We start from the raw sequence: 23,662 nt of genomic DNA, 5'->3' as shown, positions 1-23,662 counted from the left end.
TGGTGGTGGTGGTGGTGGTTGAGGTGATGGTTGTGGTGGTCGGTGGTGGTTGTGGTGGTGGTTGGTGGTGGTTGTGGTGGTGGTTGTGGTGGTGGTGGTTGTGGTGGTCGGTGGTGGTTGTGGTGGTGGTTGGTGGTGGTTGTGGTGGTGGTTGTGGTGGTGGTGGTTGTGGTGGTCGGTGGTGGTTGTGGTGGTGGTGGTGGTCGACAGTGGGGAGCGGTGACGACCCTGGCGCAGCCTTTCACCCGTGCGGCGGCGCGGGGCAGAGCCGACGAGGCGCGGGCGTCTTGGGAGAGAGACCCGAGCAGCGGTGACTCCCCATAATGAGAGGAGCCGCCACAGCGCCTCGTCAGCCGGGGCACGACGCCGCCAGCCCACTTGCTCCGGCGGCAGTGATTAAGGGGCCCAAGCGGCCCATTGTGTGGAGCTCACAATCCAGTGCAGATTATCGGGGGAATCCCGGACAAAAAAAAACGTTGGAATTAAGGCGCCATATCCCAGTGACACGACCATGTCCCCTGGCAACACCTGAAAATCTCCCAAATCTCCTGGCCGCTGCCGTCACCCGACAAGAGGGCTTCCTCTTTGTGTGGGAGCCACTCCGATGTTACGCACACGCTCAAGAAGCTCCTAATGGGTAACAGGCAGGCGAGGTTATTGGATACCCACATATCTATACATACATACCCTGTATGAATTATTGGATAGATAGGTAACCAGGTAACCTGGTTACCTTGGTTTGGCTTGACGAATGTGAGAGTTTCGTTGCCATGCATGTAAGGCTCAGTTATTTGATGTATGACCACAATTTCTACTAGAGGCCACGATGTTTTCGGAAAATAATAATCGATTCTGAAATAATCCCTGAATCCATGGTGACTCAGAATCGTAACAATTTATCAAATAGCTGCGGATCGTTAAAAAAAACCGATGAAACATCTACTATATATACATGGATACTTGGATGTCAGTTATAATACGAGGATATGTCGCATTCCTAACCAGCGGGCATCTCAAAGTTTTTTTGATCTCCTCATTTGATTTGACAACACAGGAACTCCGGCAAGCCTGAGCCTGCATTGGAAAACGAGGATGAAACGGCTTCCAAGAAAAAAAAATATTTTTGTTAAATAAAAAAATCAAGCCCCGAAGTGTTGCTCCATTGTTTATTTAATTACTGCAATCTTCGCCACATTCATTCATCAATTGCCTTCTCTTCTCCCATTCATGATTGTCCCGGTCTCGCTGCGGCGTTCGCTGTCGTTATTTTCACGGCCGACCTCGCCAGCGTCCGTGAGCCCTGCACTCAACCTCACACCGCTGGTAGGCGTGTGGGCCGATGGTGCTCATTCCACATTCCCATGGCAGGAGCCAGTCCCTTCCGACAACGACCGCCACGGTTGACTTCCCACGTAGTGAGAACCGCGTGCCGCCTCAGTCTCACCTGGGCGAATGTTGAACTTTTTGTCAGATATTTGGAACACCAAAAAATAACCGGATCACCAATTTGTAGCCGTCTTGTAAATCCACTGCTGGATGGAGCCCCCGCCCCTCCCCACATCATGGGGGGGGGGGTTGTTTGGGGGTGCTGGGGGGGAGAGGGGGGTGCTGGGGGGGAGAGGGGGTGCTGGGGGGGAGAGGGGGGTGCAAGAACCGATTGAGATATTGCTCCCCACTGATGTTAGCCGTGGCCAGGAATCCAACACAGACCCTCCGGTTTGTAGAGTCGTGTGTTCACATTTGCGCCACTCACATAACTCACGTAAACATCCCCTGTAATAGCTATATGCAGACGACTGGGAGCAAGTGCTTTTAGCGAGCACCTATTAAGGCTGCCAGAGTGGTGGCCTGGCCAACGCCACGCCCAACCGCCTTTGTCTCCGCAGTGACAATGTTTACATTTGAGGCTAAGCCGACCTTGTGGAGGCACAGGACCGATTCAGATCATCGTCGCCACTGGTGTTGTCCGTGCGCGGGAATCGAGCAGCGGGCGCCCACCCCCGCGTGTCTCCACTCGCGCTGCCTTCGATCGGAATCCGGGGAGCAGGAGGGGAGGGGTGGGCGGTGGGGAGGGGAGGGGATGAGGCACGAGGTGGGAGCCCCTGGCCCCGGGCGAGACATTGCTCGGTCGCCTTCTCCTCGCCACCGGAAAATCCGTGGCGCGTGGCGGCGGCGGCGGCACGCGGCGCCGTTCCTGCAGGAAGCGCCCGGGGCGGCGATCATGAACGAGCGGGAATTCAGTCGAGGCACAAACATCCGTCAACTCTCTCGCTATCTCTCTCTTTCTCTCTCTCTCACCTTCTCACTCTCAATCCCTCTCCCTACTTCGCTCTCTCCCTGCCATCCGTCGGATGTCAGGTTCACTTTCATCGTCGTGATCACCGCGCATCGCCACCATTGTCCACGGACACTTCAGCCGTGAGATATTCGCTGCTGGATAGAACTCCTCTGGCACAAGCCCCCTAGAATTGGGGGCTCGCCCCCCCCCTTCTCCAAACTATCCCCCCCCCCCACCTCTCCCCAGCTGCACACATGTAGAACTCTCGTGACGACCGCCACAATACAGAGAGAGAGTCAACGCGTTGTTAGTAAGGCGCGTGCGTCACGTTGTGCCAAGGAGCTTGCGACTGCCGTTATAGACCGTGGAGGCTGCAGCAGAAGGCACGGAAGACCAGAGCAGCTCGTATCGTCACTCACTCTGCTGGGCATGTAACGTTCAAGTGAAGATTGTGTTGTGGGGGGGGGGGTACGCGCCCCCCACAGCCCCCATCTACCGCGCATATCGGCCAGGTCACACGGCGTGTTGATGGCCACCTTGTGCCCATGGAACACATCAGAGGGCAGTGGTTTGACACAAGACGAGTGGCGGAGTGGCTGCCACACGAAGTGAATGAACCCGGGACGGGCACGTCCACTGCGAGAGATGGAGTGACGGAATCGGCGTGTGTGCAGGTCCCATGTGTATCATTCCGTTGCAATTGTTTTGGGAGGTCTTCATCCAGCAGTGGATGGATCATGGCAGTAGATGGTGATGTTGATGATCATGAAACGCACTTTGAAGCAACGTGTCTTTAAGCACTTACAAAGCATCTCAAGTCCAGGTCATCGCTTTGCAAACTCGAGAGTGAATTCTCAGTGGGCTTCCACCTGGAAAAATAAGAGCGAGCGAGAGATAAATGTGTGATTGATGCATGTTACTGGGGGTCCGTGCGTGGACACGGTGAGCAGGGAGTGCAGGAATGTGGTGGTGGTGGTGGTGGAGGGGTGGCGGTTTATTATCTCTTGAAAATAGTTTGCAAGAGTCGGGGACACGTGCTCGAGCTGAACCCGCCCGCCTTTGTCTCCCCGCAGCATCGCGCCGCGTTGCTCACTGCCCTCGTTTTCTTTGTTTACCAAATCCAGCAGGCGCCGTCGGAGAACAACAACAAGTTCGGTTGTTTGTCCACCCAAGAAATAACATTTGTTTTCATTTTAGATCTATTGTAAACGTTCAGAATGATACGAGCCCACGGCCGTATTTTTGTGTAGCAGAGTGATCGTTCTTTGCAATGGACTGTGCGAACAAGCTTCAACATCCATCCACACACACACACGTGCTGCCGTGCGTTGTAACCAACACCCTCACTTGAAGACCACTTCCAAGACTCGTTTGTGAAACAGTTGCTCTCCGTTCGCTTTCGATATCGTTTTACTTTTGCTTGTTTATGTACATAATATACACAGCGTCAACTCTTTGGTTCTATAACCCTGACCCTGAGTAGAACAATTGTCTCCGCTCACGGCCAAGATCGATGACCAATACCTGAACTGTTGCTGAGCCTCCACAAGGTGAACTTGGCCTTAAATGAGTGCATGTTGTGGTGTGCAAACATCTGCACCACCTCTCGCGTTGGTCACCAGGCTTCCTCCGATGCGTTCTCTGTCCCGTGACACTACCGTGAGCGTGTACTCCGCTGGTGGGCTGCGTGGTGTCCCACGCACTGTGTATAGGGACTGGGTGGATGCTGCCACGGTGTAGCGGTGAGCACACGACCGGACCTCCATCCCAGAGATTCCCAGTTCCCGTCTCCCGCCGCGAATCCCTGTGGTCTACACGGATTCTCTGCACCGACGCACACGCACGCAGCACGCAACGAGTCCCCACTACAGCTTCAACAGGCTCTTGGGGAAAGTGCTTTGCGCGTGTACCTCTGAAGGCTGACACGGCACACGATGCGGTGGGTGGCCAGCAACCACGCCCGGCTGCCTCTCTCTCTCCCAGTGGCAATGTTTACACACCGCACCAGTTGTAGTACTTTTTTAAGGCTGAGTCGAACTAGGGCAGGCCCAGGGGGCGGGTTCAGATGAATGTCACTGCCGGTGTTGGTGGCCGTCAGCGGGACTCGAACTCTGCTCTCGAGGTTTCTGGCTGCGGGGTGGGAGGGGAGACGGTGGGGCGGCCGCGGCTGGCAGCTGAAGATGAATTCTGGGGCTGTGGGTGCCCGGGCTCGCGAGATGCCACCACCGCCGCCACTGCTGCTGCTGCCCGTGCTGACGGTGAGCGTGTGTGAGTCTCAGCGGATGTGTTGTCACACCCGTGCGTTTGTTCGGAGTTGCAACAGGATTGACACCGCTACTTTATTGACGTGGCCAAAGCCTGCAGAACCATCAAGAGGACAGGAAGTTGGGCAAAAATGTCGTGCTTTCAATGCCCCCGATTTCCATTGCTCGCAATCATTACTTACCTTAATTATGGTGGGCAAGCCCAGGTAAAAGCTGCGTGGTTTGGAGTCGGAGCAAATTTCTGTTAATCTCTTGGGGTGCAACAGTGATGTTTTCTGGCCCTACAATATTTAAAATATATTTTACCACATTCAGTAGATTCAAGAAGCTTTTCATGGCTCCTCTATAAGTGGCATTTCCATCCGCTACAGATACAATGGGTGGCTGATTGGTGCCCTGGTGAGATCTAGGGATGGCTCCTTACTGACCGATCAAGTATGTTACTATGTATACTGATGACCTGGCAATTGCTGCTCACTCTGTGATCACTCTCGTCTATATTTGTGGTGGACACCTCTTGCAGAGCAACACGACTGCCAACTCGCACAGGGCTGCCCTCTCTAGGGGCCACGGTGAACTCCGGGCGATCCACAAACGGTGGTCCTTGCACATAAAAACAACATTTATTTTGTGCTTTTTAAAGTAGCTGTTACATTATTGCATTTTTGGAAAAAGGGAAATAGAAGTAAGTACAAAGTTGTATGAATGGCACATGCAGAGTTATGTGAATACGACGCGCCTGGACGAGTCAAACCCAACATACAAATCCCGTTACGTTTATAAAAAGAAAGACAAATGAAGAATATAAGTCGATGGCTCCATGCAAATGATTTACAGGTGAGCGTGTGGGCTGCGACGCAGTCCATTCTTTTACATTCTTCAAGAAGACGCCGTTGACCCAAAACTCAACATGCTTTCATTGTTCCAATGGACAATATTTGACCTTTAACATTTACTTGCTAAACCAACGCTCATTTGACTGTGCATGATATTTTAATGGTGTGATTCAGCATTCGCAGTTTCCACGTTTGGCGTGAGAGGTCTCCCAATTCTAAACGCGGCTTTATAGCCACGTGTGCCAAACTCGGGTCACAGGGAGGGCAGAACGGACGACGGCCTCGCCCCGCCTTCACCAGGGCCTCCAGACGGAGTCGCGCCGCTCATTCCGAGGCACGAGAGCCCAGCGATCGGCCGGGCTCGGGCCGCGTTCGTCCACTCGCCGGTGGCCGCGGTGGCGACGGTTCGGGAAAATCCTCGGCGGAGACGGCGGCGGTGGCGGCGGCGCCGCATCCTCCTGCGCTGCTCTGTTCGCGAGGACGTCCGGCGAATGCGGCGGCGACGGTGGCGGTTCCTCCGGCGTCGCCGCGTCCGTGCGCGGTGGCGGCGATGGCGGCGGCGACGAAGAGGAGGAGGACGAGGAGGAGGACGAGGAGGAGGAGGGGCTGCGGCTGGCGGCGGCGCCCGCGAGCCTGGCGGTGGCGCCGTGCAGGTTGAGGCACTCCAGGAGATGCCCGAGGAGCCGGGTGAGCGGCTCGCGTTCGGCCGTGCCGGGCGAAGCGGCCACGAAGCGTGCCACCTGCACCACGCAGTCGTGGAAGCCCGCGCCGTAGCGGCCCGAGTTGGCCTCCTCGCCGAGCCCCTCGCCTGCCAGGGACACAACGAGGCGGAGCGCGCGGCTCGAGGTGACGCACGGGACGAGCGCGTGGCTCATTCCACTGCTGGATGAGGGCCTCCCCGTGCCGTGTGGACCGTGGGGGTTATTGGAACATACTTCACCCAGCTGGTCAGCACTTCTAGGCTCCCACCGAGACCCGCTACTCCAACAGTCCACAGGTGGCCTTCGCCCGCTATCCCATGCCTGTCAATCACTTCCAATTCCCTCTCTCGGTGAAGTAACTTCCACAGAGACCCACAGAGACCCGTGCACTCATAGAGACCCACAGATTCAGACATACTTCCCTGGACTCACGTAGAATCCCAACACTGCCTGACTGCCTCTCTCTATAAAATACAAATGCCCACGGTTTCTCTGCCAGCGTCTTGAGTCGTAGCCGCATCGAGATGCCGTATAAAACTACGTTGTATTTGTATTGATAATCGCGATCGCCGTAGTTACCAAGAAAGTTTGTGATCATCACCGTTTGACATCATCATCATCATTTGATCATTGGTAAGGCTGATAATGAGTTACAACTGATGGGGAAGGGCGTGGGTGTGATGGTAGCGATGGTGGCGATGGTGGCGATGGTGGTGAAGACGACGTTGACACCACGTTGGTGCCTGACCATTTATCCACAGTTGTTGAGCTCGCGGCCTGCAACAAACAGCGCTGCTTGAGGTGGAATAGCCAGCAGTGGAGTGCAGTGTCTGACGTTGCGCCAGGCTGTAGTACGCGCTTGAGAAATGAGGCGATGGGAGTGATATTAAAAGTGGAGCAGTGAAAGAAGCAGGAAAATAAAGTGTAGTGACCTGCAGTGTGGTGAGTGGGTGAGAGTGTTGTTGTGATCTGCAGTGTGGTGAGTGGGTGTGTTGATGTGACCTCCAGTGTGGTGAGTGGGTGAGTGTGTTGTTGTGACCTGCAGTGTGGTGAGTGGGTGAGAGTGTTGTTGTGATCTGCAGTGTGGTGAGTGGGTGTGTTGATGTGACCTGCAGTGTGGTGAGTGGGTGTGTTGTTGTGACCTGCAGTGTGGTGAGTGGGTGAGTGTGTTGTTGTGACCTGCAGTGTGGTGAGTGGGTGAGTGTTGATGTGACCTGCAGTGTGATGAGTGGGTGAGTGTGTTGTTGTGACCTGCAGTGTGATGAGTGGGTGAGTGTGTTGTTGTGACCTGCAGTGTGGTGAGTGGGTGTGTTGATGTGACCTGCAGTGTGATGAGTGGGTGAGAGTGTTGTTGTGACCTGCAGTGTGGTGAGTGGGTGTGTTGTTGTGACCTGCAGTGTGGTGAGTGGGTGAGTGTTGTTGTGACCTGCAGTGTGGTGAGTGGGTGAGTGTGTTGTTGTGACCTGCAGTGTGGTGAGTGGGTGAGTGTGTTGTGACCTGCAGTGTGGTGAGTGAGTGAGTGTGTTGTTGTGACCTGCAGTGTGGTGAGTGGGTGAGTGTGTTGTTGTGACCTGCAGTGTGGTGAGTGGGTGAGTGTGTTGTTGTGACCTGCAGTGTGGTGAGTGGGTGAGTGTGTTGATGTGACCTGCAGTGTGGTGAGTGGGTGAGTGTTGTTGTGACCTGCAGTGTGGTGAGTGAGTGTGTTGTTGTGACCTGCAGTGTGGTGAGTGGGTGAGTGTGTTGTTGTGGCCTGCAGTGTGGTGAGTGGGTGAGTGTGTTGTTGTGACCTGCAGTGTGGTGAGTGGGTGTGTTGTTGTGACCTGCAGTGTGGTGAGTGGGTGAGTGTGTTGTTGTGACCTCCAGTGTGGTGAGTGGGTGAGAGTGTTGTTGTGGCCTGCAGTGTGGTGAGTGGGTGAGTGTGTTGTTGTGACCTGCAGTGTGGTGAGTGGGTGAGTGTGTTGTTGTGGCCTGCAGTGTGGTGAGTGGGTGAGTGTGTTGTTGTGACCTGCAGTGTGGTGAGTGGGTGAGTGTGTTGTTGTGACCTGCAGTGTGGTGAGTGGGTGAGTGTGTTGTTGTGACCTGCAGAGTGGTGAGTGGGTGAGTGTGTTGTTGTGGCCTGCAGTGTGGTGAGTGGGTGAGTGTGTTGTTGTGACCTGCAGAGTGGTGAGTGGGTGAGTGTGTTGTTGTGACCTGCAGGGTGGTGAGTGGGTGAGTGTGTTGGTGTGACCTGCAGTGTGGTGAGTGGGTGAGTGTGTTGTTGTGACCTGCAGTGTGGTGAGTGGGTGAGTGTGTTGGTGTGACCTGCAGTGTGGTGAGTGGGTGAGTGTGTTGGTGTGACCTGCAGTGTGGTGAGTGGGTGAGTGTGTTGTTGTGACCTGCAGAGTGGTGAGTGGGTGAGTGTGTTGTTGTGACCTGCAGTGTGGTGAGTGGGTGAGTGTGTTGTTGTGACCTGCAGTGTGGTGAGTGGGTGAGTGTGTTGTTGTGACCTGCAGTGTGGTGAGTGGGTGAGTGGGTGAGTGGGTGAGTGTGTTGGTGTGACCTGCAGTGTGGTGAGTGGGTGAGTGTGTTGGTGTGACCTGCAGTGTGGTGAGTGGGTGAGTGTGTTGTTGTGACCTGCAGAGTGGTGAGTGGGTGAGTGTGTTGTTGTGAGCTGCAGTGTGGTGAGTGGGTGAGTGGGTGAGTGGGTGAGTGTGTTGGTGTGACCTGCAGTGTGGTGAGTGGGTGAGTGTGTTGTTGTGACCTGCAGTGTGGTGAGTGGGTGAGTGTGTTGTTGTGACCTCCAGTGTGGTGAGTGGGTGAGAGTGTTGTTGTGGCCTGCAGTGTGGTGAGTGGGTGAGTGTGTTGTTGTGACCTGCAGTGTGGTGAGTGGGTGAGTGTGTTGTTGTGACCTGCAGTGTGGTGAGTGGGTGAGTGTGTTGTTGTGACCTGCAGTGTGGTGAGTGGGTGAGTGTGTTGTTGTGACCTGCAGTGTGGTGAGTGGGTGAGTGTGTTGTTGTGACCTGCAGAGTGGTGAGTGGGTGAGTGTGTCGTTGTGGCCTGCAGTGTGGTGAGTGGGTGAGTGGGTGAGTGTGTTGTTGTGACCTGCAGTGTGGTGAGTGGGTGAGTGTGTTGGTGTGACCTGCAGTGTGGTGAGTGGGTGAGTGTGTCGTTGTGGCCTGCAGTGTGGTGAGTGGGTGAGTGGGTGAGTGGGTGAGTGGGTGAGCGGGTGAGTGTGTTGTTGTGACGAGCGATGGAGTGGTGAGCGAAGGGGTTCATCTGTTCACCTGCAACTTCAGCTCCCTTCTGGAGGCTCTGCAGGTGCTTCACTGTCATCTCCAGGATGTCGGCCTTCTCCAGCTTGGAGTATCTGGTGCTCTGTTGTTCACAAACAAGGGCGATACAGAATGACAAGGAAAATTACGATTCAATATTAATTGAAATAGACAACGAATGCCATTTTTTCAACCATATTTCAGCTGCCATTGACACGTTTCAAGGCAAATATGAACAATTACATAATAATGATTAAGTTATGTTGTTGGGAAAATACTCGTTTCAATGCGTGACTCTGGAAACCACCAGGGGCTGAGTGGTCCCGGCCCTGCCCCTTCCAGGCGATTCTATGAAATGCCGCCAGTCAGAATCTCGATTCAAGTCCCCGCCCCTCTGCATGGCAGTGAGTGGCACCACCTCCAGTGGCCGCAGGGATCGTGTGGACTTGTTCCATACACAGCGCGACCCCTCGATTCATTCCCTCTCCACCATCTCTCGTTTCCCCAGTGCTGTCAAACATCTACTCTTGGCACTCGCAGTACCGTTTTATTATTTTTTTAAGATTTAAAGTATTTTACTTAGTCATTTGGCCCACAATCCAATGTAATTTGGGTTTGCACAGCGCCCGAATGATGCATCTGCGCCGCAAGACGCCTTTGCACCACTCTTGCATTCGCCAACCTGCCCTCTGGGTCTGTAACGTCACAGATGTCCACTTAATGTCCACTTCGGTCCACCGATGACTAACTGGCCGATAAATTGCCACGTGGGGCCGGTGTGGCCCTGGGCCCGTGGTGGTGGCGGTGATGGTGGTGGTGGCGGTGTCGTGCCGATGTGCGCCGGGGATGTGAGGAGAGGCGCTAGCGAGACTCACGTCCTTCCGAGGAGCCTCCAGGATGAGCCCCTTGAGTTGGTTGAGGCTCTCATTGATCCGAGCTCTCCTCCTCTTCTCCATGAGGGGCTTCAAGGTCTGGAGTAGTCGTCATCATCATCATCATGGTCAAGTCATCATCACCATTGTCATCTCGCCACCCTCTTTAGGCATCACTGCCAACATCCACTGCCATTATGACCATCGCAATCACCGCCATCGTCATTACAATAACTGCCATCAACACACCATCATCATCGACGCACGAGAGAGGTGAGTGGCCAGCCCTACGCCGACCACGGCCGCCTTTATCTCCCCAATGCTGATGTTTACGCACTGCGCCAGGAACTAATTTAAGGCTAAGTCGACCTAGGGGCTAGGGGAAACCCAGGACCGGTTCAAATTCCCGCCACTGTTATTGTTCGTGAGCGTCAATCGTCAAACTCGGGCCGCCGGGTTCGTTGCGCAAGTCGCGCAAACCACAGCGCCACCGCTCCTCGTCCGCACACTCACACCAACACGGGGCCGCTGGGACGCACCTTCCTGAGGTCGCTGAGCTGGCTCGGGCCGCCGCTGTCGCGTTTCCTGCGGACCCTGGGGAGCACGACGGCTCTCCGCTGCCCTCGGCACTGAGAGGTCACCGCTTCCATGGTTCCTGCTCGACTCGCGGTCCCTGCCGAGCTGCCTCCAGCTGCCCTCTGTCGGTCAGGTGGAGTGGGGAGGGCTCTCACAGAGCCCACGTGCGCATCGCCTCCTGCGCTCTCTTATGACAGCCTGCGACTCTGACTGTGTGTCTGTCTCTGTGTGTCTGTCTCTGTGTGGTGTCTGTCCCTGTGTGCGTCTCTGTTTGTGTGTCTGTCTCTGTTTGTCTGTCTGCGTGCTTCTGTGTTTGTGTGTATGGGTATCTGCGTCTCTCTTTTTTTAGTCTGCGTGCGTGTCCATATTTTTGAGTGTATCTGCGTGTTTGTTGACGTGTCGCTTGACTTTCTCCGTATGTGTCTGTGTCTCTCTGTGTCTCGGTGTGTGTCTGTGTCTCTCTGTGTCTCCGTGTGTGTCTGTGTCTCGGTGTGTGTCTGTGTCTCTCTGTCTCCGTGTGTGTCTGTGTCTCTCTGTGTCTCGGTGTGTGTCTGTGTCTCTCTGTGTCTCCGTGTGTGTCTGTGTCTCCGTGTGTGTCTTTGTCTCTCTGTGTCTCCGTGTGTGTCTGTGTCTCTCTGTGTCTTTGTCTGTGTGCCGATACTCGACTGGCTGTTCCTGTCGACAACCGCGCTCCTCTGCCCGTCGCTACGCAGCAGTAGACTTCCGAAACATCCGACTTATCTTTTCAAATTGCTCTCACTACACCAGCCGAACATCTACACACATCTGTGCGAACAGCTGCTCTGCGCTTCAGTCCGCCCCGCGTAGTCGCAACGTACTCCGTATTAATTGCCCCTCGACGCACAGAGACGATCGCGAACGTTGTGAACGCGATCGCCCCTCGACAAAGTGTCCGCCGCTCTTCCACGTGGGCTGCCTCGCCCGTTATGAGTCTCGCTGCCTGCGGCCGCGGGCGTTTATAACGGAGGGGGGGTGTGATAGGTAGGGGGAGTGGAGGGATACTCAGAGGGGGTGGGGGGAGGGCGTGGTGGGTGGGGTGGGTGGTGGACGAAGGGGATCTCAGTGCTTGGTGCTGGGTCCATGTAAAAGAGCAAAGCCCTCTCCACCCCCTCTTTGCTAAAATCCACTGCTGGATGAGAGTGCCCCTCCCCCCACCCTGCCCCCCACGTCTGCACGGTCGTCAAAGAATACCTCACCACGCTGCTCGGCGCGGGTCGGTGGAGGCGGGCAGCATAGACAGACGGGGACGCACGCAAGTACAGCACAACAATGGATTGTTGCTGGACTGCCCTACCACGTAGCATCGCGAGCCCCGTGGTCACCCACCCGGGCTTCACCCAGGCTCAACGCTGCGTGGCCTGGCGAGATTCCGGCTGATTCGGCCACCGGCGGGTAGCCGGTTCGACATGCGCGACTGACAGTAGCAGACCGCGTGCTTACTCATTCTGTGTCACACTGATGATGGTGGTGGTGGTGAGTTTGACACCAATAAAGATGTTGGTGGAGGTGATGATGCCAAGGTTTATAAGCGGGGAAAAAACAAAGACCCGGGTGTGACTACATTGAGTGTTTTCATTACCCCCTCTTGAACAACAACGCTGCAAGGTTCCGTCGACCCCGCCATAGCAATGAGGAATTTCCACCGCTGGCTCAAGGCTGTAAACGGAAGATGATCAGCGGAAACGCAATGCTCATTTGAGCAGGAAACCACCCCACCTTTGACTTGACGGGGCTAGGCAATTGGTGTGGGGGGCTGGTGCGTGGCTGGGTGGCGGGTGCCTGGTCACAATTCTAATCGCTGTCGGGGGACGCACACCCAGGCTGGGACATTTAAACGAGCAAATGACCTGTGGGCGGGTCTGGCGCACACAATGGGCGGGTCTGGCACACACACAATGGGCGGCCCACTCACGCGCCACATTTAAATAACGACGGCGCGTGGCTCGCAACAACATAGACAATGACTCGAGGCCAAAGGGACGGCGTTAAAAAAAACACAATTTCAAAAACGGCTAAAAATGTACTCCTGGTAGAATGGCGAGCACATCACAGGCGCTCTCCGCTCTCCTGTCTTTGCACTGGCTACCAGTGAAGTGCCGAGTGAGCTGTAGGACCATGCTGCTGGTGCTGACCTCTGTGGTACTATTCAATGGGTTAGCCCCGCAGAATTCACAGGAACCGATCCCGTGTTCACTCTCCAACGAAGGCCCTCTGAGATATTCTGATCACTTTCTTCTCAGGACTCCGAGGTCAAGTTTCTGTTCCTGGCAGGGCCTCGTCGGAACGATTTGCCCTTTGCTAATAAGACAATCAGAATCGGTTGCTAGATTTAAGTCTGTCTTGGAAAACTCACCTCTCTAAACTGCCCTTCACCCCCGCCTAGTTGCGGCCGTTTTACCCTGCAGGTTCTGCTTATTCCCCGCATTCGTACTTATGTACGTAGCCAACCACCAATGCACAGTGGCGCATTGGTGGTGGGACCTACGTGTGAAATGCGCCTTGAAAATGTAAATGATTATCTCAATGCCTGTGTTTTCGAGTCACAGATGGGTGGTCCAATCTCGCTTGAGCTTCCGGCTCAAGCAAACCGGCTCCGAGCGAGCCGTGCTTAACCCGAGTCGGCTCCGAGCCGTGCTTAACCCGAGTCGGCTCCGAGCCGTGCTTAACCCGAGCCGGCTCCGAGCCATGGTCCCAGCAGCCGTGCTGACGATTTCCCATGAGCTGGGCCTAAACCGAGCCACGGCTGAGCCGCTCACTCGTGCGACTTTGAAAGCAGCTGAGCCGTGATTGAGAATAATGCCCCAAAGCTCTTCCGGAGCATGTTACTCGTCAACTATTGACCTAATAATAAATATATATATATACAATATTTAATGCTTACAAAAATACTGACAACCCAAAATCACAGGCGGTGTGTGATACGAGCGCGATGTGAATATGGCTTTGAAAGTGAGATACAGTAATTCACGAACATACAGCAAAGTGGATACTTCACACGCAATAAAACCATCGGTCTGGCTCAAACGCAGACTGAACACTTTCTGGGGGTGGCATCGAGTCGCGGCTGTCGGCTCCCTCGCTTTACTCGCACGAAGACGACGAAGACGACGAAGAGGACATTGCAGTCCGTGCACCTTTCAGAGGTCATCGTGAAAACGAGGCCTGTGCCGACCTCCCCATCCGCTTCCCCAGGAACCCGACGAATTGTACGTGCTGTGTTGAACTTCTTTCGCACCGTACGTAGCCGACCGCGCTATTCGGAGGTGGGTGGGACAAGGTAAGAACTGTTACCGCTTGGGGTTGTGATTCGATTGAAGACCGGTCCTTTTTTTATGCCTCGTTTTTATTTCTGTCTCACTTTTATGGTTCCCCTTTAATTGTCTCACTTGTGAGACAGCATTAAACCCTTTATCTCTCGTCGGGTGACAACATTAGCACCCACTTTGCGTAGCTGGCGCCCCGCCATAGGAATGCGGAATTTCCAACACTGCGGCTCAGAGCCGCCGACAGAGATGCACACCACTCCTCTTCCCCCGTTCGAGTTTGTAAAACTAATTTGAGAGTTGTAGGCATTTCCGTTCGAAGTCTCGGCGACACAAAAACGACCAAAGCTGCGGTTGAGTTGAGACAACTCAAGCGTGGGGGAAGGGTTGCTGATGATGGGAGGAGCTGCAGAACAGCGGGGGTTGATGGGCTCCAGACACCACACCGAGGAGTCAAAGCGTAGCCATCGATTAACCTCGAAGGCCTCACGCTGGGTCAACTCCCTCGCCCGTTGTCCTGCTCCCTGGAGTACCCAATGGAACAGCAGGTGGTGTCAACCATCATCCGCACCGCCCCCAACCACCACCACCACCCTCCCCTCGCTGCCCCCCTCGGGGCCACCCCGCCACGCCGTGACACGTGCGGTGTCTGGGGCCGCTCCCGACTCAACTCCTCCTCCTCCCACCCCCACCCAAGTCACGCAGTCACAGCCCCAATCGACCCACGGGAAGCTTCCCCACACCCCGCTCCGGCACTCTGAACGTGTGCAGAGTGGAGGTGGTGGGCGGGGAGCGAGGGAGGGGGAGCAGTCGACATTTGCGTGATGGATCACCTGCGAGCGCTGGGCCGTGCGAGATGCTTTTGGGATGTACTTTGTTAAACAAAATCACGCAGATCGAGGCGGCTTGAGTGTGATCGTGTCTTTTATGGTTTTCGGGTGCACTTTGGAAAGGTGCCCATGTCAGCTGATATATCTCTATGCAGTTGTCACGAGCCATGATGACGATTGCATGAATACAGCAGAAACTGGGGACCATGCAGACAACCACTCTCGTCTGCGCTCCTTCCACGGAGAACGAATTGCAACACGACACGAACCCTCTCTGCTGAAGCCCTCTCTCTCGTCGTGGCCAACAGCAGACCTCGAAGTTGACATTCAGCTCCTGGAACACACTGCAGTCATCATCATCATGAACGAGAATAGAATAGAATCTTCTACGATAGCTCTGCTGCGAGATGAAGGCCTACCCACAATGTGTCGGTAATGACATTTTGACCATACTTCACCACGCTGGTCAGTGCGGGTTGATGAAGGTGGCGGAGGGGGGGGCACTTGCCACTGATTTCAACCACTTGCACATCACAGCGCAACCACGGACATTATAATATTACAACCGCATCAAGGCACGGCAAGGTAACACGATTGGAAACATTTGTATTCCTCACAAGTGCGGCCTCACGCAATAGCAAAATGTGAGAAAGCATGAGACTGAAGCGACATTGAGAGATGCAATCAAATGTTCTGCAAAGAACATAAAAAACGAACGCGTGCATGGAAATTAATTATAATGTTAAACCCTTCATCAATCCACTGCTGGACGAAGGCCCTTCCCATGCCGTGTCATTCATGAGAAATGTTTGACCATACTTCACCACGCTGGTCAATGCAGGTTGTTGAAATGGACTCAATCGTGCAGAGATAGATTTGCACACTGCAAATCGCGCCAAAATTATTTTTTTCTCTCTCTCCAGAATTTCTGTCCGGATGGTGCTATTGAGATGACTAATCCATAAAACAAAATCTCGCCGAGCCATTAGAGTAACTAACCCGTTAAACATATGAACGCACTCAGTCACGAGATAACAGTACTGTATTACAGTTACTACAGCCGTACTGAGGATTGCTTCGCACTAGAGGGCAGCACGTCCACACCCAACTTACTCATTCGGGTTCATGTTCATAATACAGTTTTTTTTAGATCGCGTAGATTTACGCGATATAACACAACATTTACGCGATGTAACCCAGAAAAAAACTTGTATTATAGATGATATTGGTCGCGAAAGCCTACTGCGTGTTAAACTGAGGGTTCATGTTCATCGGACGACAAACTCGTGTTTTTTAACTCTCACAGCTGGAATCCAAAATAACTGCACAACCCAACTTAATGTGATGATCTTCCCGCGTCCCGTAAATGGACTGGCGCCTGTCATAGAAATGTACCTTTGTTTTTTAGCACTCGTAATTTTTGTAAGATTTGCCACAAATTCGTCGTGTAACGATAAACAGATGTACACATTAAATAAAAACATTGTTGTAAAATGTTCTCCTCTTATTTTCGTTCGTGGCCGGGGTTTTACCGTGCCACTTCCGATGCACTCTTGTGAGCGGTTCCATGCGCGCACTCAGAACCAGAATCTTTACTTATCTTGGGGAAATCCGATGAGCTATGAAGCTCTTTGCCCACGTGCGTCCGGTAAGATATCTTCTGATGTCACAGATGTGCACTCGCCCACCAGAGAGCAACACTTTCCCGTGAGCATCGCTGTTGGGCCGTTCACAACAACAGCAAAGACTCAACACACATTCATCACCACGACTGTGGCCTTAGAAGAAAATAATATGGTAGACGACGTTTCGGCCATTGGCCCTTCTTCATAACACTTCTTCATAGCATATTTGTGTCAATAGATATTGCCCCGAAACGTCGCCTATAATATATATATTTATATGTTTCCTTTTAAGGCAACAGTGTTATTGGCGAATGTGTTGGAGTTTTATATTTATCGTAAATAGTAGTGGCTTGGGCTGGACTTCATCCAGCAGTGGAGTGATCATTGCTGATATTGAGAAACGTAACGCAATGTGTTTACGCAATTTGCAAGCGGTAGTAGAGTACATGTCATCGCAACTGGTGCCACGTACAAGTTCTACATTATTAACATGTGAAATATGTGGCTGCATTTATTTATTTTTTATTTTTTTTAAAACTAATTGTAATCACATTAAGCTTATTTACAAGGTTATCATCATGGTATGTATTTTGATTGACGGTGCTTGGGGAAAGACCATCGAATCAGAGACATGACACGCATCTTCTCAGAGAGCGAGTCTAACCGGCACGTTCTGGACTTGCTGCGTTCAAATCAGCATTCGCCTTTGGAGTGCCGCTGTGGCTAGGAGATGTTAACTACCTCGCCTGGTATACAGGAGGGCGTGGGTTCGATCAGGACCCTGACGCCTGATGTATATTTGGAGTTTGGGTGTCTCTCTCTCATTATCACGGTGGCTAGGAGATATTAACTACCTCGCCTGGTATACAGGAGGTCGTGGGTTCGATCCCGACCCTGACGCCTGCTGTACAGGGTACTTCAAAAAAATGTCAACACTTCTGAGAATTTGCAACAACACCACAATAAATATGCTGCCTGCGGGCTCTGGAGACCACCTGGAGAAGATTCCAGGCACGTGTTGACAATGATGGCGAACAAGTGGAGACTGACTTTTTGAAGCTACTGTATTAACATACATTTCTTATCATGTTACAGTCTATTTCCCATTATTTTTCCAGTATAAACGATAGTCCCATATAAGTGTTAAAAAAATGCGAAGCACCCTGTATATTTGGAGTCTGCGTCTCTCTCCCCGTGGTCGCGTGGATTTTTCTCCGGGTCCTCCGGTTTTTCCTTACACATTTAGAATCAACGTCACCACACGTTCAGAGTATTTGTAAGGCTATAAATGTTCACATGGTAAGCCACTTCTTTGGGCTATAAGTTGTGATAGCCAGGTCGTGACTGAAAAATAGTGAATCGCTCACTGGGCCTAACGTATATCTGTAGAACTTATTTCGCACCGTACGTAGCCCACCGTGCTAATTTGGAGACTTTGCTGTTTTTTCCTGGATTTTTCTGTTGCGCGTTGTCACTTGAAGATGTTTCTTGTTCATGTTTTTTTTTGTTGCGGTTGCATCCGATTCAAGAGCCGCATGGCTCACAGCGCTACACCTAATAAATTAACTGAAAATGAACTGAAATAGCCTTTAACGAGCAGCAGTAATTTATAATTATTTGGGTTTTTTGGGGGTTTGATCGCGTAAAAATGTGTCGTTAAACCCGCCACTTAGTAAACTGATAATTGTTTTTTTTTACCCTTCTATCTGGCAACAAAACTGACACCTTTTTACAAGGAGTCATGTTTGTTGTGCGCCTTTTGACGTCATCTGGTCCAACCCATGTGAGACTAGGCTCTAAGGAAAGCTGTCTCGGGTGTGGACCAATCAACGTCAAGTACAGTGCACATTATCAGTTATGTCTTTTGTTTGTATTATGACTGCAGGTATTGCGGTCTATACAAACATGACTCCTTGTAAAAAGGTGTCAGTTTTGCTGCCAGATAGAAGGGTAAAAAAAAACAATTATCATATTTTTACTGGCAAATGAGGTTCCCATAGTGTAGATGCTAGCCCCGAGCTCTCATACTCTGATGGTGCATTGTCCTTGAGTTGTGCGCCTTTTGGCGTCATCTGGTCCAACCCATGTGAGACTAGGCTCTAAGGAAAGCTGTCTCGGGTGTGGACCAATCAACGTCAAGGACAGTGCACATTATCAGAGTTATGTCTTTTGTTCGTATTATGACTGCAGGTATTGCAGTCTATAGAAACATGACTCATTGTAAAAAGGTGTCAGTTTTGTTGCCAGATAGAAGGGTAAAAAAAAAACCAATTATCATATTTTTACTGGCAAATGAGGTTCCCACTTAGTAAACTTTGTCACGTAAAACAAAGCGTGCCAACTCGTTACTAGTGCAGCACATCCGGTGAGTGGGAGAGCAAACCCACACCTACGATTCCAGTTGCTTTGATCACTTTCCTATTTAGTAACAAGCACACACACCACGTCTATCGAGGCGAGGTCCCGCCCACGTGGCGGTGACGGCGGCCGCTGTGGGCCGGGCCTCGCCTCGCCAGCGCGGCTCAGGTTCCATGGAGACAGCCGTGGCCACACGCTGAAGGGGGCCCCCTCTTAGTGGCGCTCGGTGGCACGACGACAACAACAACAAGCAGGCAGCAGCAGTAGCAGGAGCAGCTGCCGTGAGAAACGCTCGTGCGTTGTTACGTTGCTCGAGTGTTTACCATTGTGTAGCATAACGGTACGTGTGGGGACGAGGTCTAACGAGGAAAGAAGTAAGCGCTGTTTTAAAATAAAATTAAACATTTGGAAGGATGAATCCACAAACGTAACACTTTCAAAGTAGGGCACGTTTTTTTTAAATTTGTGAATTCTGCACAACATTGAACGAACATTCGCGAATTGCCAATTAGTTAATCGAGCGCATTAGACATTTCACGAGGTGAACAATAACAAGGGGAAGATATGCGACACAGGATTCTGCTATCGACATCACCACCAGCGACAACATTGCCAGCATCGGCTTGACAATGGACGCGTCGTCCACGACGGACAAGCTGATGGAGGCGGCCAAGAGCGGAGACCTCGCCGCGCTGCAGACTCTGCTGCTGCTGCTGCCCCCCCCGGGGGGGGCTGCACGGCAGCGGCAAGACGCCGTGGAAGGGCAGGAGGGGCCCGACGAGGAGGAAGACCGCGATGCGTGGACCGACAGCCACCACGGGGCGACGCCGGCGCACTACGCGGCCCGCGCCGGCCGCCTGGGGGCCCTGCGCTACGTGGTGGAGGAGGGCGGCCTGCCCGGGCACGCCAGGGCCCTCAACGGGGCCACGCCGGCACACGACGCCGCGGCCACGGGCCACTTGGCCTGCCTGCAGTGGCTGCTCACGAACGGCGGGTGCCGGCCAGAGGTGAGAGGGTCAGGGCGCGGCGCGGGGAGGGTGGCCTGCCGCTTTGGGTGGCACGTGTCGCGGTGGTGTGTGGGTGGGTGGGTGTTGCGGTGTGCATGGGAAGGGTACACGTGGGGTTGGTGCGACCGGTGGGGTGCACGTGGGCGCTGTGTACACCTGACGTCTTAGAGGTGAACGCGCGTGCTGTGACTCACCTCGGCACCGAGCCGTGCTGGTGGCGTGTGCTCATGTGGACAGACATGGGTCCCCGTGGTAGGGTCCCCGTGGTGGTGGTGGTGGTAGTGTAGCGGTTAGCGCGCTACGAACCTGGCCCTGCCGAGTTCGATTCCCGCTCACGGCCGGTGACGATTGCCTGAACCGGTTCTGGGCCTCCCCTAGGTCGACTCGGCCTCAAATGAGTACCTGGTGCGATGTGTAAACTTCGCCACTGGGGTTTGGAGACGCACGGCGTTTTGGCTCCGTGCTGACCACCCAATAGGTGCTCGCTAACAGCACAACAAGTCTATAGAGTACTGGGGGTCTTTGTACACGTGGCTGGTCAGTGTGTGTAAACGTGACCTGGCTGCAGCGGCTGGCTACGCACAGGAAGGAGTACACGTGCTGTGCGTTGTGGCACCTCCGATTAGCACGGTTGGCTAGGTACGGTGCGAAAAAAGTTCTGCATACACACCCACCCACACGTGGCCCGGTGGACACAGCTGCCCGTGTGGATACACGTGACTGGGAGACACGTGGGTGGGTCACGTACGGGTCACGGTAGCCATGGCTACACCCAAGGTGGTGGGTACCGTTCGGAGGAGAGCTTCGGTACACACGTGGTGTACCTTTGGTGTGTACACGTGTGGCAGGGTTGTCACGTGGGTGTGTACACGTGTGGCAGGGTTGTCACGTGGGTGTGTACACGTGTGGCAGGGTTGTCACGTGGGTGTGTACACGAGTGGCTGGGGGTGTCACGTGGGTGTGTACAGTGTGGCTGGGGGTGTCACGTGGGTGTGTACGCGTGACTGGGGTGTCACGTGGGTGTGTACAGTGTGGCTGGGGGTGTCACGTGGGTGTGTACACGTGACTGGGGTGTCACGTGGGTGTGTACACGTGACTGGGGTGTCACGTGGGTGTGTACACGTGACTGGGGTGTCACGTGGGTGTGTACACGTGCGACTGGGGTGTCACGTGGGTGTGTACACGTGACTGGGGTGTCACATGGGTGTGTACACACTTGGCTAGGGTGTCACGTGGGTGTGTACACACGTGACTTGTGTGTCACGTGGGTGTGTACACGTGTGGCGGGGCGTGTCACGTGGGTGTGTACACACTTGGCTGGGGTGTCACGTGGGTGTGTACACGTGTGGCGGGGCGTGTCACGTGGGTGTGTACACACGTGACTTGTGTGTCACGTGGGTGTGTACACGTGTGGCGGGGCGTGTCACGTGGGTGTGTACAGGTGGATAACTCATTGTGGATGCACAAGGTGCTGTGTGTGTAACCCTGAGGTCTTCCAGGCGGCTGTGGGTTTACCTGGTGGGCCATGCACCCTTGTGGGTATTTAAAGTGGTATATTTACTTACCTGCGCGTGTGTACACCTGGGCACACCTGGCTGTGCACACCTGCAGCACACATGGAGATGTGTACAGCTGATAATCAAGGTGGGGTGTGTGCACCGAACCCAGTGATTCTTAACCTTTACTGCAGCCTAGCACCCCCTTGGGGTCTCAACCGTTAACACATTTAGAAAATTAATAAACGCATCGGCTTGATGAAACAAAGTAGTCGTATCTTCTTGGTTCTTTCGGTAAAGTCACGTAGAAGGGAAGTAATAAAATAATAAAAATATTATTATTTTATTACTTCTGCACCCCCCCTTGGTGCTGTTGATCCTGCATAATGCATAGGCATAATGACTTTGAAACCCCCCCTCCCACCTCCTACGCATTGTCCATGAATATGCTAAATTCCTCTTCATATGCACATTCCTTCTGTTAAGGCGCTCTTCCACCTCCAACCCAGTTTATATATAAGCTCCTAGCTTGGTAGTGTCTCATTCTTCACCTGAAGACGGCTGCTTGCGTTGTAGCCGAAACGTCGTGAGAATTGTTTTATTATGTTTTATTTGTATTATTTTATTACTTCCCTTCTACGTGACTTTACCGAAAGAACCAAGAAGATGAATCCCTGCAGTCACGAAAGCTTTAAATCGAAAAGTAGTCGTACTTCCGTGCCCGTGCTTAATTTGTGTTTCGATTATTTGCCTTCTAACAAAGTCTGGCCCTGTCTCGCGCCCCCAGGGGCTGCGTGATGCACCCCAGGTTAAGAAGAAGAACCACTGTCCTAACGAACGTACTCTTGGCACTGCGCAAACCCTGATTCCGTGTCGTTATGGCAGCATGTACACCCGATTGCACGTGGGTTAGTGTACACACACAAATGTGTATACCTGGTCCTGTGTGCAGTTAAACAGGTGTGCACACACATGGGTCCGTGTGTTACACGTTTATGGGTGTCACACGTATATGCGGTACACACGATGATGATGATCATGTATAAGACCACCCATTGTTTATGTTGTTGCCATTCATATATTTGAAGTCGTACGCATTCCTGTGCCACGTGTGGTCACCTGACCCCAATCGCTGCCCGCACGTAGTCTGCCTACTCGTGTGTATCTTGTGGTCTGCGGTGTTTATGTTGCACAGGGTATAGAGGCATGCCCGTGTCCAACTCGCTCGCAATGCGCCTGATGTCATGATGTCTCGGAAGGTGAGCATGGTTGAGCCTGGGTAATGGCTTGAGGGGTTACCACCGTGGACAAACAGGTTGCCACAGGGCTGGCGAGCAAAGGGCGGTGCAGCAAACGTCCAGTGTTGCACTGTACGTCTATGCTCCCTTGTCTGTGTTTCTCGCCTTCAACATGCACTGACCGGCGCGGGGAAACGTGGTCAGATAATCCCCAGGACATGCGCACCGCGGGGGGGGGTCCTCATCCAGCTGTGGAATGGAAATAGGGCTCTGCGTTTACATGCAGGTATCCTGCCAGCTCACGCACGCATATTTGTATTACAGCAGCGTCAACACGTGTAGCCATGGAATATGACACCGTATGTGCACACAGCACGGGTGTCTGGTACGTGACATGTTTGTCTTTATTAAAGTATCCGGCGCTTTGTGTGAAAATGTCCTTAGCTTCGTACCACTACGAAATCCATTTGAATCAATCGCCTCCATGCGCAAGCCCCAGCCCCCGGAGTTATGTAATATTCTGGGATCCGGACGCATTTCAGATGCGCTGTGAATCCGGCTTTGTCGTCGAGAAAGTCCGTAACAATGCCCGATGGGAATGAAGCACGGGGAAATGACGCAAGGACCTCGTGAAGAATTCTGCAACGCCGGACTCAGGATAAATACGAACGAAAACAAGAATTGCGTGCAACAAATTCGCCAACCAATTGAAGATACAACTGTAAAACAGCAGAGTGTGTACCTAACATAATATAAGCGTCAATGGCAATATGTTTAGGAGTTAAATTCCAATATCGAGGTCTGCTAAGCCACGAGAGGGCTTCAGTGGAGAGTTCGTGTGGTTTTGCTCTTCCTGAATTGCATGAGCGCAGATGATAATATCTGGTTTACGATGAAGTCAACGTTTTATTTGGGTTGCACGACCACTCGCTCTCTTGCGGCTCGTCTTTAGTTACCCCTTCATGAAAGAGATGTGGTGCAGCATCAACTGATTGATATTCTGATGCGGTTCATGGCCCCACCAACGTCTTCGAGGGACATCAAAG

At 53.0% G+C, this 23,662-nt stretch overlaps 2 protein-coding genes across 2 annotated transcripts in view; one reads left to right on the top strand and one right to left on the bottom strand.

Annotated features, from left to right (window-relative positions):
• Window positions 1-5,146: 5,146 nt before the first annotated feature.
• Window positions 5,147-14,621, bottom strand: LOC144730682 (transcription factor HES-4-like). The gene is made up of 4 exons (XM_078611361.1): window positions 10,742-14,621; window positions 10,206-10,301; window positions 9,343-9,433; window positions 5,147-6,186 (listed from the first exon to the last, which is right to left on the bottom strand). Exons 1-4 carry the CDS (start codon window positions 10,850-10,852, stop codon window positions 5,672-5,674), a joined length of 813 nt encoding a protein of 270 aa, XP_078467487.1. The 5' UTR covers window positions 10,853-14,621; the 3' UTR covers window positions 5,147-5,671.
• A 4,342-nt stretch (window positions 14,622-18,963) lies between these two features.
• The window catches only part of ESPN (espin), a 61,190-nt gene continuing 56,491 nt past the window's right edge, over window positions 18,964-23,662 (top strand). The window contains 1 exon segment of the mRNA XM_078611264.1: window positions 18,964-19,882. Coding sequence (XP_078467390.1) covers window positions 19,505-19,882 — 378 coding nt within the window. The 5' untranslated portion in view covers window positions 18,964-19,504.

Source organism: Lampetra planeri, chromosome 36, assembly GCF_965212315.1.
Source record: "Lampetra planeri chromosome 36, kcLamPlan1.2.h2, whole genome shotgun sequence".
Lineage (NCBI taxonomy): Eukaryota > Metazoa > Chordata > Hyperoartia > Petromyzontiformes > Petromyzontidae > Lampetra > Lampetra planeri.
Note: the sequence above shows the minus strand (reverse complement) of the source record. Positions and strands in the feature narration are given on the sequence as shown.